Source organism: Bombyx mori, chromosome 17 (genome assembly GCF_030269925.1).
Source record: "Bombyx mori chromosome 17, ASM3026992v2".
Classification (NCBI taxonomy): Eukaryota; Metazoa; Arthropoda; class Insecta; order Lepidoptera; family Bombycidae; genus Bombyx; species Bombyx mori.
The window spans coordinates 2,805,073-2,820,356 of NC_085123.1; the positions used below are offsets into that span (position 1 = coordinate 2,805,073).

Sequence of the window (15,284 nt, forward strand, 5' to 3'; positions counted from 1 at the left end):
GGTTCAGTGCAACTATTACTGCCCAGTTTTAACGCGATAAACATTGCTCTAACAATATCCTCTAGAGCACTGCATTTTTACTAATACAAAACATTCGGATAAATAAAATCCTTTTTGTTTTTATTGCATAGATTGATGGACGTGCTCACGGCCCAACCGGTGTTAAGGGCTTATCGGAGCCCATAGACGTGAACAACGTAAATGCCACCACCTTGAGTCACGAGTTCCCAATCTCAGTTTTACAGTACAAGGGCTGCTACACATTTCAAACAGAAACGCATTACTGCTTCAGGGCAGAAATAGGCAGACAGTAGTAACTATCCGTCACAACACGCCCTATCAACAGTTAAGTAATATGTGCTCACTTTAGAACGTACTAACTCTCCTCCGAATCACGAAGACCCCACCAAAAAATAAATTCGTTACAAAATGCAAATTAATTTTCCCATTTCTAATAAAAAACAACAAAGCCACGACTATTGTGCCTATTACAGATCATACTTTGTGTGACGTTTGACCATAGACCAAACCAAAATCAGGGATAAGTATGCGTTCACATTGTGATATCTGTGCCGTTCGAATGCGGATCTGTGAAAGTCGTATAATCTATACCACTAGAAAAAACCGGTCAATGTATTTAGAAAAAAATTAAGCAAACGAATATAACGATTCTGAATATGACTTAATTAAATGGGTTTTTATTTTTAAAGAATAAGAACATTCTCAGCCAGGGCTATGCTTTTTTTTATTTTATTTTTTTCAGCCAGCATCGAGGCAAAGGTCTCTCTCTCTCTTCTTATATGACTACTAAAGCATATTCGCAACTGCCTCAGTTTAATCTTATCAAAACATACGTAAATAGGCTATTGGTTTTTGTATATAGGTAAATTAAAAATTTTTGTGGCCTCAACTGACGGCTCTAGTCCTCTTGGAAAGAGATCATCGATGTCATTGAACATCAGTCAAAGTCGGGACTAAGCCGCGTCTACCATAAAAACACTCATATTAAGCCTCATTTACAGAAAATGGTGATCAACCGCGTTCCTTTCCTACTTCTGTTAGTCTGAATGTATTTGCTATGAAACCCTGTGAATCAGTGTTGCCAGGATAAATACGAAATACTGTCCGAGTAAATACTGCAACTACAGAGACAACAGCAAATTTTAGTAGACCGTTACTTATTATTATTATGAGTTTTCACTTTTACCGAATCAGGAAGCACCAGAAAGCGTGGTTTCCGAGAACGCCTACCATACGCCTAATATTATTTTATGATTTTAGGGATACCAAATTTAGAATATCGAAAGTCGATAAAATCATTACTGATTTGCATCAAGAAACATCATCGCAATGCAATCGTAAATAGCTACTTATAAAAATAAAAATCATGAAAAGTAGCTTGGAACTTTCACACGACTCATATATCAAAATATGTCTTTATTCTTTTATATCACTTAAATGTTATTTTATATTTTTAAATCTATTTTAAGAAAAATCTAATTGTCTGCTTAAGAAAAACATGAGAAAGAAAATAGGAAAACTAAAAAAAAATTAAACATATGACTTATCAAACCACTCGATCTATTAAGAATTATTTGACCGGCACATGCTATTGGAGAACCAAAAGTTTACCACGACTTGTGCGTTGTTCGTTGAGAGAAATTTGAAGACTAAAAAAGAATGTTTGAATAAACGCTAGACGTTTATTCAGTATAGCTTATTGAAGCCACGCAGGAAGAATGCAATTAAAATTACCACTAATGATATAATGAGTATTGCATACGTTTTCTTGCAGTCGTTGTTCGCAGCCTCCGCCGTTTTCGTCGTTATCTGTTGACAATTAAGACACGTTTTAAAATGAGTCAAATCGTAATAAAATCATGAATATATTTCAGTCTATTTTTTTTGTCTCAAGTGAAAAAATGTCAGTTATGTTAAGTTGAATATGCAATTTCGAAAAGGGCACATCTCTGAAAATGTAAAATGTTCAGGAAATGATAAAAACTGATTATTTTCTAAAGCAGTGTAAAATATAAAAATACATATTAACTTTTGCGATATATTGTAGTGTTAATTAACAATTGAAAATTACTGGAATTATTATAAAATGGGTGTAGGTAAGCATCAAAACTACATGTGTATATGAAAAAACGTATTTGACAAAATATGCGACATGTGCCCTTTTCGAAATTGCATATTCAGTTAATTTCGTGCTTTCGTATGTCGTAAACTTTTCTTTGTCGTTTTATGACCTGATAACGATACCTTTAAGCCAATTTAAACATAATTAAAACTACCTCTATGATCTAAGCATGACTATTCGAACAATTAATAAAAATATATTTATTTATACTCTTCTTTTTTTGTTAACTCCCACAAATAGTTACATCCAGTCTGTTTCAGCCGCGAAGCAGTAATTCGATACGGTCTGAAGGGAGTGATAGTCGTTACACTATACAATTAGGACTTAGATCTAATGTCTTAAACCACTCAACATAACCGTGAGCTCGTATACGATACTCTAGCGTCGGATACCCACTTGTCATTTTTTTCGCAAACCGAATAGTATTGCCAGACAAGAAAACAATTTATTTGCAGTGTTGCCAATCACAAATTTAAAATTTACGTTTTTAATAGCTCAATTTTCACAATGTCTCTAAGGTTGATTATTGCTGGACTCGATTGCTGAACCAGGTGATGCAAGTACAAGGAGAAGAAGAAAATGTACATTAATTATATTTTATTTCGTATAAAATATTGAATTGATTCTTATTACCCGGTGCAGGCTACACAACTGAAGTTACCAACATAATTAACATACCTTACTGCTGGGCGTATCATTAATCTTCTTATACTTGTAATACGATGTGAGGGTTATCTTGGAATGCTTCGCGAGTGCTTTGCTAACAGACGTCGCCTGTTCACGTCGCGCTAACGCCACGAACGCTGACGTATCATCGATGAATTGTACTGTTATTGGACCTGCATGATTTAGAAATCCTTCTTAAAAATGTTCAATACAGCTTTCAACAAACGTAAGTTTCTATTGTTTAATACATTTTAACAAAACCCTGTCAATCTGATTCGACCTTTTTAGTATTAAATCAGTCTACGTGTAATGTCATTTAATTAATTTTCATTATTATTGCCATAATTTTTTGACCTTTAATTATAAACTATATAAGTATGGTATATTAGGTAAATATTGTGTATTTTATAAATGAAACCACAAAAAGTTTTAATTCAATCTTCTATTTATTAGTCGAGTGCTATGAGGAAAGTTCTTGGTGTCAGATATTTATTCCAGTTTTCTACTGTACCAGATCAAATCACATTCATAACTTAATATTTTTCTTTTTTTTTTTCATCTCTAAAATACACTAAAGACTCTCTCTAAGTTATTTTTCTGTTATTATCAAGTCGTTATTATAATAATAATGAAACGAATAAAACTTACCAAACGGACTAAATAGTTGCGTGATTTCATTCCTTTGCCACTCTCTGGGAAACGCCAAATGAAACACGTGGTCTCTGGGAGGCAGTGCTGCAAACGCAACAGAAATGTTAATTAATCATAATGCAACGAATAAAGAAAAAGCTCAAGTCATCGACACCGAGTAACATGAGTCTTTCGGACGGGATTTGGGAGGTTTTTGATGTTTAAATAATAATAATAAAACTTAGTCACGATGCTTCTGATGTGGACTCTAAGTCTCAAAATTTTAAGTACAGGTTCGAGCAAGAAGGATTTTAATTAATAAAAAAACCTCGACAAGGCCAAAGGACAGGAAATCATGAGTTTATGAGTTAAGTTTTAAATAAAAATCAACTACTGGAAACAAAAATTTATTAATTTAACTCATTACCAAAATACGAGAATAATTTGCGAAATACAAAGTCTATTCTTTGCTTCTCGATAGGATAAGAAATAGTGTATAATGTCTGATTAACATATAAGATTAACATATATGGATATGCATAACTCCAAGACCGTTGAAGTATCGCCTGCTGATCTCAAGACCCCCCTGCTTGTTCTCAAAGTCTACATTTCCAGTACTCACGTTCCGGTCCCGCCAGGTTTATGAACGGCGAGTCCTGATGAGCCGTCCTGGACAGGAACACCTTGTTCAGGAAGGGCTTGATGAGCGGCGACGTGATGGACAGGAACCTTGTGGTGTCGTCGCCCCTCATGTTGGCGAGGTGCGAGTGCATGGCCAGGAAGCAGAGCCCCGTGACGTAGGCGTCGTAGCCGGCTTCGTGGTGCTTCTCGTGGAGTTGACTGTAACCTCGACCTTCATCGGACACTGCGGGGAAAACAATACATTCGAAACAAAAACATTTTTTTTTTAAATCGCTGTAGGTCAATAATTGTCAATAACCAATTATTATTTTTTACCTAAGCTGATAGCCTTGAGAGACTATTTCAGCGTAACCTTCGGTCCGCAGGATCAGAGAATGTATTGTGTTATACTTTGTTCTTAGTGTTATTAACTTAATTTATTGCTTATCCCCATAGACACAGCCCATTGAGTTTCTCGCCGGATCTTCTCAGTGGGTCGCGTTTCCTATCTGGTGGTAGATTCTGCGAAGCACTGCTCTTGCTAGGGTTAGTGTTAGCAACGTACTCATGTTAGAGCCCCGTGAGTTCACCTACTAGTTCGGTGAATCTAGTAAAACCCGTCGATGTTACTAGAATAGGTAGAAAAAAAAAACAATTTCTGGGGAAAACGGAAATGTGCAGTACCTTTAGAATTATGTATTGGTATCATTCACATAATCTTGGTAAACAAATTATTAAGAAATGACTTCTGTAGCTTACTTTGAGTTATAGGATAACAATTCAAACTATGTGTGACATATATATGCTACATGCTATGTTATATTATGTATATGCTCATTATAAATAATTTCAAAAAATCATCTCACCAACTTTAGGCAGAGAAAATGGCGCAGCTGACAGTGTTGCCAACAAATGTTTCAGAATGCTTGAATTCACCTTATCTTTAAATGGAGGCAAACTTGACATGTATTTTGTGTCTAAGATACTGAAAAATTAGTTCTTCAATTAAAAAAAATTACTTAATTTAATGAATAAAGTTATTGATTTATTTACTCTTCAACTATTTATTTTATGGTATTAGTTTTAGTACTGTTGCATATTAGTTACATACTCTTATATTATTAATCTTATATTATTCTAATTCTATAGAATTCTATTCTAAACTTAATTTTATATTATTTAAGTTCTATATAAGGTTAATGATCTTATTCAGTATAGAATAAAAAACACTTTTAAAAATCACTTTTTTAAGACAATATTATACAAATAGCTCATCTTCTTACTGTGGGAACATGCAGTGTGTAAACTCTTTGAACTGGGTGTATTCTGCAGGTAAAGGCTGGAAGAAATGATTCAATGTGTGCATTACGTCCAGTAACATGTTGTGTCCGACCACCAGTTTCTCCTATAAAAAAACATTACAGACATCAAAACTACATTTCAAATAAGTCGCCATGGCCTAATGAATAAGAATATAACTCATATAGCTTTTTCAACTCACAGACTCGCTTATCATCCTAGCTACTTTTGAGAAGCCGACAGCATCTTCAAAATCTTCCCACTCTCGTTCCTTCTTTAGAGCATCATGGTTCTTGAGATCATCCTGTGACTTGACTCTTTTTACATTTAATAATCTGAAAAAATATCATGAATAATTTAATTGCGCGGCTCATGGTCTAATTGCCGTTAAGTGTTTACGAGCAGCCTTATGCATCACAAAGTGAACGTCATCAACAACAAAGTAAAGTATTAATAGACATATAAAAAGTAAAAAGATGTTCGGAATATCCAGGTACCACTAGTTGCAGTAGGTCAACCACGGTTACAGTAAAATTAAACATTACTTCCCAAAATAGGTGGCAGCGATCATGCTATAGGACCTATGGAATTCAGTATCCACTTAAAATTAGGTAAGCCCCTGGCTCATCTGTATTGTAATGTCCTATCATAACACTTCTACATTTAAGGGCACAGGTTATTGATTGATAATTCATAGCAGAAAAAACCTGCATAATTAAAGTTGATCTTAAAAGTGCAAAATTTTCAACTGTCACTATTATCCAAACTCTATTATTATCAAATCTTTTGATCTTGTTTTCACAGATTTTTACTCTTACTTTATTTGTTGCAGCATTTCAAGAACCAGGTGTGAGGTATTTGCATATGAATTCAAGTGTAGATGTGTGACAACAAACCTTCATAATAGCATATTCAAAAGTGCAAGGCTAACCTAGTAAATTATTTAATAAATAGTGAACTATCACCTGTTTTTATTTTCTAGAATCTTAGTTTCGACCAAGATTTTGTCTTTAAAACGAGCTCTCAACTCTTGAAACAGTAATAATCTAACAAATGAATTACACTTGTCAATTTCCATTTCGTCTAACTGTCCTTCTTCTAAAAACTGGTGTACTTGGTTACTGAAATAATATATATGAGTCGACTATTATCAAAGCCGGCAATGTGACTTTTGGACAATTATTGGTAAATCAGAAAAACGAATTATTGACTTTGTATTCCATTGGCAGTCACAAAACTCTTCTGAACGACATCTTAGATAAATAACAGGTTAAGTATTAAACTCTATTTAATGCAGGTTTTGAACCATATTCTTTGAAGGAGACGATATATTCAAATCAATCTGTATTGCTATATCAATAACATTTTTTTGTCCAAATGCACAGATTGCCACCTTTGATAATAGACGACTCATATGTTATTACCATAACATATTTAAGAATTCATAGGCACATGTTATACGTGGTGCATATTACTCACCAAATGTCTTCAACATACACCTTATGTTCATCTGGTACCTTAATGGAATCTTTTCCTTTTGAATATGTCTTTTGTCTCTCTGTTAGGTTTTCTCTTAGCTTGCACTCTATAGGTACTGTCATGTAGGAGATTCCTGTAAATTTTTGTATCTATTTTTATTAGCTCGACTTACATCTATGCTATGGAAATTTTCAAGGTAATAATCATTAACTTCAGTTTAATTGATTATTGTGAAATTTCTAATACATTCAAATATCAATAACAATCCAATAATTTAATTACTTTCGATTAAAAACATGAACAGGTGTACTAAGATATGTTTAAATTATTTTTAGTTGAAAAGTTAAATTATGTTTTTTTCATTTATAATCCATATAAATTGTTGCAAATGCTAACTCACAGCTTGTCAAATTTATCATACATCTTGACAAATGATTGAGGTTATGAGGTCTTACTTGAATGTTAATAAAAAGTAAGTTACTCAGTGTGCTGCTTTTTAGATTAGAATAGACGAGTTTATAGTATTAGATCTTGCTACTTCACATCTTGTTATTATTGTAAACACTTATTAGTACACTATAATTTTGAAAATATCTAGCCATGCACTCCGAATGATCTACAATCAAATAAAAAAAGAAACCTTACTAACATGTGATAAAAAAAAATTGCTGGTTGCCTAGGAATTAGAAAGTTTTTAAGAATGAAAGAACAATAATTATTCCTCTTTCATGTGTGAAAGTAACAAATCCAGTAAAGAGCATGGCAATTTGTTTTATTTATTACATATATAGATGAAACATCTCACTGAAGAGATGGTGTGGTACCACTGACACCACCTAATACAAAAATTATGATGGTATAAATTATAAATAAGTGCTCACCATCTTTTATTAATTTATTGAAATCAAAACCCTGCGAAGCTAAGAAATCTAAGCTGGAACTCTGACACATGAACATTCTGTCTGGGCCGGGGCTGCCACGAGGAAACAGGTAAAAATTATATGCGTCGTTCATGTAATGCTTCTCCTTATGATTCCAGTGAAAAGCACACAGGCCAAACTGTATTAGTAGAAATTCCGAAGAACCTTTCTGAGTGCATTTGTAATACTCCTCTGGTGTGTCAAACATCGAAACATCCCGGCCGTTTATAATGCCAGTGAACTCAGTATCTATCACTAGAAAGTCCGCTTTCTTAACAGAAGCTGCTGCAAGAGGCAATGCCTCTTTGAAATCTGAAAAATAGTAAATAATAAAACAATATTATCGCTGGCAAACGTTACGAATTTCAAACGAAGTTTGTGCTCACTTTTTCGTATTACTTCCATCTTAAACGAAATGTAACAGTGGTCAATTTAGAAATATCTTTAATATTTTATTGTAATTTCATTTATTTTAAGTAACTGTTTCCATGCTATTAATAAAATTGTAAATATTCCCAAATTCTCATTGCAAAAGGTGGTAAAACACTATTTTTATTTGGCTCCATAAACTAGATAGGCAAAGGGTGCATAGGCTACGCAGTCGACTTTAATCAATAAAAAGTTCAACATAAAATGAATATAATTAAATTATTTAAGATGAGATAAACTTAAATCAATGAACATTTAATGTTATAATGAAGATTTACCGCGACTTCAATGAAGTATTTGTAAGAACCCGAAAATCTACGACCAACGAGTCTGTTTCATATTTTTCATTATTTGTAAATGGATACCTAAACTGTTTTTTTACATTTATACCTAATACCTATTAAAATGAATAAATTAATAATCGGGGACAAATCACATAATAATTCATCAATAATAGCATTTATGAATAGCATCAATCTAAGATTATCATTATATATTTAAGAGAACAAGACCGATACATACGGAGACGGGTACATGCACACATTTAAATATGTACAAATAAATATTGAACGCCCAGAAAAATCATAAAAAAACCATACTGAACTGAAACCTAAATCTGAATGCAAAAATCAGAAAACCTATCTATAAATATTATGAATGACATAAATTGCCTGAAATTGGTTTCCATTTGCCCGCGGATATTTTGTTTTATAGCCATCTTTTTTCATAGCCGGTTTCATGGCCGTGCCTGACCGCCAGTCGCGACCAATCAAGGGCTCTCGTTGTTGACTCCCAGCGCGACTCAAAGATTTAGTGAGCGAATGATTCTTTTGGCACGCCGCATGCGCGTCTTTCGTACTTGCAGTTCACCCTAAGTGTATTTATTATCTATGGTTCACCCACCCACCGAAGCGTACACACGCATGTATGCCCGCGCCACTCGCCGCCATTCCTTTCGAACTCGGGATAAGTTATCTGCAACCCTTACTGTAGCTAGCGAAATTATCCAGTAAACTTGTTGTGGGACCCTCCGGTGTTCCATTATCCGGTGCTCCAACTGGGCAACACAAAAATATTCCAAAAATACGATAGGCCCTACTCCCAGTGGATGTAGGTTAGCGACCAAAGTACGCTGCTTACGATCGAGCTTACATTTTTATTGTTAATCACGGGTAGGATTTTTACATCCTTGTCACAAGTACGTCGTAGAAAAGATGGCGGGTCAGTCAAAGAGTGTATTTTGTAGAGTGTTCATCAAAGATGAATGATAGGAGAATCGACATTAGGTTGCATACACTTACAGGAGAACACTCTTGATTATTCTACGGCCAATCCCTTTTTTTTTTTTTTTTTCCACAGGAGAAAATCGCCGGATCCCCACCCGCGCGGCAGGTGGGGTATGTGGGAGTTGAACCTCACTAAAAACTCCTGCCGCTCACAACCGGCGCCCTACCTCGGACCGGGCCGGAGCCCAGTCGGGGCTATTGAAACGGCGGGACAGGGTTGACGCAGAGCACATTACATCCATCCCACCGTCCCACGGACGCCGGACCGGTGGCCGCCAGTGAAACGACCACCGGTTCCCTCGTTCAGCGGGCCGAGAGCCCGCTTTGATGGCGCCGCGTTACATCTTCCCCCAGAGCGGTCGGGGGAACGCGGTCTACCATCACCCGGCTTCCTATTGCGGGTGAGCGTGCAGAGCACGCCACCCCTCGTCTGGGTCCTTCCCCGCACAAAACGGGTGGGACCCCTAGCTCTTAGGGGGCCAGGTCACGGATACGACCCCGGTCCCGACCCCCTGCTCGGCGGCGGCGGGTTTCTGCGTAGTGAGGAGAGCTTTCCCTCACTCGCCCCGCCGCCTCCTTCTGCGAGATGGTGCACTCGCAGAAGTCGAGCATAGCCTTCCATGACTCATCGCTGCCAAGCATCGACGCCACGACGCCAGGCAGCGACAAGTCAGGTCCTATCTTTGCGACCAGGACACGGCGCTGCACCTCCCAAGCGGGGCAGACAGCGAGCGTATGCTCCGCCGTGTCCAGGTCGTGTCCACAATGGTGACACCTCGTCGTCGGCTCAGCCCTATCCGGCGCAGGTACTTCCCGAAGCATCCGTGCCCGGTCAACGGCCAATCCCTTAGTCGTCTTTTAAGACACCTACACGATGGACTAACGGTGGCGCGTTGTCCAAGTGCATTTGGGACTGCTAGATAAAAGGCGTTAAGCCATATAGTTCCTAGTACTTTCTTAGTACCACCCACGCGCGTACGCAGCACACCGCTAACTCTCCGACACATCGTGCTGTCTCGCTACTCAATGTCTTGCTAGCCTATGCTCCGGAAATGGATATACTCCATGATGGTTTGCAGCGATTTATAGCTGTTGCTAGAACTAACTTAACTTGGCGCTAGAGGAAGAGCGCCAGCTAGATGGGTTGACCAACTCAAGGAGGTGACTGGAGGCCAGATATGGGGAGCGGTACATATGGCGCAGAACCGGACCGAGTGGAGAAGATTGACATACACGATCACGATCCTCAGCATTGAGGGAAAGACCAGAAAGAAAGAAGAAAGAACTAACTTATGCTAATATTATTTATACCTTACAAATGTTTTGGTTATACTGTTAATTTGTAAGAAGACTAAATAAATAAATAAATAAATAAATAAATAAATATAGTTGCCTCGCGAAAAATCGTTTTATTGTAACATTTCATTCTATGCGTTAATTTCAAAACCTCGCACCAGTGATGCCAATATGAGAAAATAAAACTAAAATGATATATAGATAAGAGTAATTTTTTATTGAACAAAGTCTTCGTATTACATTGTCTGAACGCGTCTCTTACAGAATTGCCTGCAAAATCATTTATGTATATAAAAAATATTTTTTGTCAAACTAAAGAATTATAACCTAAACGAACAAGAAAATTGACTAGAACTATCTAAACAGTTCATATGGTCAGCTTCTCAAGGTGACTCGATATCTTCTCGTAAGCGGATTTATTTCGATAAACGTGAATATTCGATTTCACTTTCTTCATTAACGTTCTTGGATCGATATCGCTGAGCTGGAGTAAAGCATCTGCAACAAAATTCAAACCTTAATCCGAATAACATTTCAGCGACAAAGCATCCACTAAAACGTCTGTTTCTTTATCATAATATTAGTGGCGTTTACAAGAGTCGTGGATGGCGTTCAATCTAATAAATGTTGACGTGATAACCAGTTGCACGCACGAAAAAGTGTCACGTTCCGCCTGAGCGTGCAAGCGAGAGCGCGGAACAAGCGATAGAGAAGTGCATTCGGCCCAAGCGTTGGCTTGTGACACATCTCTCTTCTTGCGTGACGTCAGAGCTAGGAGTTCGAATAGTTCTGCGACTGACGTTACCACGTAAAACTATCGTCCGAAAACCGACTTTACAAGCAACTAATATTGTTTGGTACAATACAGCTCCATATTCGGATTCAAGAGGATTAAATAGTCGATCACTCTGTACTACGAACTAATCTCGGTAAAGACGCATTCACAGATTGCTACGTCAATCCTTACAGTAGGATTTGAAAACTGTAATGGAATAGACTGAGAAGTACGTGAGAAAAAAAAATACAACTTAAATTGTTAAATAGAAATACTAGCTGTTACTCACAACTTCGCCCGCATGGACAAAGAAAAATGCCAGCGTAGTTTCCCGTGGAAACGACATGTTTTTTCCGGATAAAAGGTAGCCTATGTCAATCTTCTGATCTAATACCATATGAATTAAAAGAAATCATGTTAATCCGTTGCCTAGTTTCGACGTACAAGAAGGATAAACCAAAAAATATATAATTTACACTTATAATATTTAGTATAGTATGAATATGGAAAGTGTGGAATGTGGCTGTATAGATTATACTATAGTCTGCCTGTCGATGCGGCAACTATGGAGGATAGAGGTAAGGAAAACCGTCTCATATGGGAGAAGCTTGAAAAAGTGTCCCACTTTCAGCACTAAATAGTAGTTCAAAAATCCTCCAGAATGGCGCTAGCAAAGGCACAGGGTATGATATGAATTGAGCAGTTTTTAACTGATTGAAGTATGCTGAGTTAGGAAATTTAATATATTTAATGACTAGAGTAGTTAGTGACAGTGTAATATGCAGGACCTCACATGTTTACGTAGTCCAAACTAATTTCGTCAATATAACCTAAAATTATTGCTGTGGTAAAACGTGGAAACATCGATTGCATTTTCTTATCAGCTTTAAATAAAATACATTTTGTGGTTTTGTAGTGCTTACGGTTCTTTCGTCTTTTTTATTTCTCTATCTTATTCTAATAACTTTCAGCGCCTTTTTAAAAATTTACCCGGTTGCTACTGTAGCGCCACCCTTATTTAGCAGAGTGTAACGCACATTTTTTCACACAAAGTGACGGTTCTCCTTACGTCTACCCTTCATAGCGGCAACAAATACCAAATTCAAATTCAAATTCAAATTCAAATATTTCCGACATATGCAATCAATATTTCCGATTGGTTTTTTATTTATTTTTTATTGCCCTTGTAGGCAAACGAGCATACGGCCCACCTGATGGTGAGTGGTTACCATCCCCATGGACTTCAGCAATGCCAGGGGCAGAGCCAAGCCGCTGTCTACCGCTTAATACTCTCTACAAGCCTCATTTGAAGAAGGACATGTCATAGCGCTCGGAATACACCGTGGAGGGGAGCTCATCCCATAGCCGGATGGCCGGATGGTTTAGAGGAAGAGGTAGACCTAAGAAGAAATGGATGTATTGCGTGAAAGACGATATTATGTGTAAGAGGGGAGTAAGCGAAGAAATTGTATATGATAGAGGAGTATGGAAGGAGAAAACACGTTGCGCCGATCCCAGGTGACTGGGACAAGGAGGATGTGAATGATGATGGTTTTTTCGCTGAGAAAAACCATCCAGCATTTCATAGACGTGAGATGAAAAGGATGTACTGGTGGTAGGACCTCTTGTGAGTCCGCACCGGTATGTTCCACCACCCTGTCTATTTCTGCTGTGAAGCAGTAATCCGTTTCGGTTTGAAGGGTGGGGCACACGTTGTAACTATACTTGAGACCTTAGAACTTATATCTCAAGGTAGATGGCGGCATTTACGTTGTAGATGTCTATGGGCTCCAGTAACCACTTAACACCAGGTGGGCTGTGAATTCGTCTACACATCCCACCCAGCGTCGCTAGCTCGACAGATGTGGCCGGCCCATTGCCACTTTAGCCTGATAACTTTAAAAATTACAATCGATATTAATTAATCGCCACGTTTCCACGAAACGTACCGAAATACATTTTATTCAATATATCCGCTGTAAAGCAGCCGCGTTGGCGGGCTAAAGTCGCGAGGCAGCACACGGCACGCAGAGTGTGCTGTCTCGTCAACGTCGAGTTGTCCTCCACCAGACCCATGAGGAGCGGCACCATTTCGTCCAAAAACGGTTCCAAGGATTCTTTTGTGGGAAAAAGGTTTACTTCCTGCAATAATATTACCTTCTATTTTAAGAGAACAACAGTTCCGAGGAATTTAACCTCATAATTTGTCAATCAACAGTTAATGTTGGCCAACATATTAAAACAAATACGTTCGGAAATTCGTAACTTAATTACAAATTACAGATTGTGTGGGTACTTTTTAAGCAACAAACAAGTGCGGTCGAGAGAGAGAGATGCTCCTATCTATCTCCGTGAACGCTTTGAATACCTGATTCCTGACGGCAAAGTTAGTCGACAAGCCACATCTCTTCTTTTAAAAACTCCCATTCACAGCTCTAGTCGCTATAGTGGCTCTTTCACAATACAAGCAGTGCGATTATGGAATTCTCTCCCTCAACCTATTCGTGCTAGTTCCTCTCTAGAAGTTTTTAAGAGTCAAATGAAGAAACATTTCCTGTCACTTTAATTGTATTTAAGTTATTGTTTTATGTATGTTTATTTATATGTATTTTTCATTCTATAATAGATTTTTTTTTTTTTTAAAGCTTAGTTTAAAAATCATGCTTTAATAGCTTTTATATTGTACACTATTCCCCTCTTATACATCGTATTTCACTCTGCTATTGGTTTGCTGGAAGAAAACTCATGAATGAGTTAAGCTCGCCTTTGTACATAGTATTTAGACATTCTTTAAATCTGTTTTTTAATGTATTTTCTTTGTGTGTACAATAAGTATAAAATAAATAAAAAAAAAAAATGATTTCCAATTTATTATTAGATACAAACATTTACACTAAAATTTAGATTTTCGTGTACCAAAATGATATCGCATCGATAAAAATATCGCATTTTTTTATTATTTTTTACGTACGTACGCCTTATGATGTGTTTTCACCAAAATCTGGCTAGCAAGTCATAAGAACAGTGCAGTAACCGGATTCCGGAGGGACCAATTGTCATTTTAATTGTTTTAATTATTCAACTGATGAAAGGATGTGCGCACAACTAAACGAGAAATGGAAATGGAAAATCTTGAAACTAATTCGAATACCTTATCGACGGTGTCGCCATCTCCACCGTTCTCGGCCCGGATGCGCTCGTCCTGAGGGCTGTCCTGCAGCGCGGAGCACAGACACGCGACGGCCGCGGTGCGTATCGCCTCAGCGGTGCGACCCGCCGACCATATCATGTTAGGCATTATTATTTCTGTAGAATAGAGATCGCAGAGCATAAAGTAAAACTTCCAATGTTCCAAAATTTTCTGTTATAATTTTGAAGATGCTTAACGACGGTGGGATGATCTTTCACCGAGCGGGTGATATTGTTCTGTAGAATTTTGTTATTCGGAACTTGTATAAATGAAGATACTAGCGACCCGCCCTCGCTTCGCTTCAGAAACATTAAAACACACATGAAACAAAAAAAAAATTTAAATAAATTTAAAAAAAGTAGCCTATGTTCATCAGGGACAATGTCGGCTTCTAATGGAAAAAGAATTTTTCAAATCGGTCCAGTAGTTTCGGAGCCTATTCGAAACAAACAAACAAACAAATCTTTCCTCTTTATAATATTAGTATAGATAAGAAAATGTCGAAGGCGGTACACACAAATTTATCGGAGCGAAACTTAAGAGAGTGTTA

The 15,284-nt window shown here is 37.2% G+C and overlaps 2 protein-coding genes and 1 long non-coding RNA gene across 3 annotated transcripts in view; all 3 read right to left on the reverse strand.

Moving 5' to 3' along the window:
* The window catches only part of Parn (poly(A)-specific ribonuclease), a 42,904-nt gene extending 34,596 nt beyond the window's left edge, over positions 1 to 8,308 (reverse strand). Inside the window, 11 exon segments of the mRNA NM_001160205.1 lie at positions 1,784 to 1,830; positions 2,822 to 2,982; positions 3,458 to 3,544; positions 4,062 to 4,304; positions 4,927 to 5,045; positions 5,344 to 5,465; positions 5,562 to 5,694; positions 6,325 to 6,480; positions 6,839 to 6,971; positions 7,720 to 8,070; positions 8,145 to 8,308. Coding sequence (NP_001153677.1) covers positions 1,784 to 1,830; positions 2,822 to 2,982; positions 3,458 to 3,544; positions 4,062 to 4,304; positions 4,927 to 5,045; positions 5,344 to 5,465; positions 5,562 to 5,694; positions 6,325 to 6,480; positions 6,839 to 6,971; positions 7,720 to 8,070; positions 8,145 to 8,163 — 1,571 coding nt within the window. The 5' untranslated portion in view covers positions 8,164 to 8,308.
* A 2,655-nt stretch (positions 8,309 to 10,963) lies between these two features.
* On the reverse strand, positions 10,964 to 12,531 carry LOC119629812 (uncharacterized). The gene is made up of 2 exons (XR_005245694.2): positions 11,834 to 12,531; positions 10,964 to 11,267 (listed from the first exon to the last, which is right to left on the reverse strand). It is a non-coding gene; the product is annotated as an uncharacterized LOC119629812 (long non-coding RNA).
* A 207-nt stretch (positions 12,532 to 12,738) lies between these two features.
* LOC119629813 (uncharacterized) lies at positions 12,739 to 14,874 on the reverse strand. Its single transcript, XM_038017042.2, has 2 exons — positions 14,696 to 14,874; positions 12,739 to 13,686 (listed from the first exon to the last, which is right to left on the reverse strand). Exons 1-2 carry the CDS (start codon positions 14,840 to 14,842, stop codon positions 13,462 to 13,464), a joined length of 372 nt encoding a protein of 123 aa, XP_037872970.2. The 5' UTR covers positions 14,843 to 14,874; the 3' UTR covers positions 12,739 to 13,461.
* Between the last annotated feature and the right edge of the window lie 410 nt (positions 14,875 to 15,284).

Bases quoted from the DNA above. Each gene is read 5' to 3' on its own strand.
- LOC119629813 (XM_038017042.2), bottom strand. From the start codon at position 14,842: ATGCCTAACATGATATGGTCGGCGGGTCGCACCGCTGAGGCGATACGC. The intron at 13,687-14,695 runs GTATTCGAATTA...ATATTATTGCAG, and splicing joins ATGGCGACACCGTCGATAAG to GAAGTAAACCTTTTTCCCAC.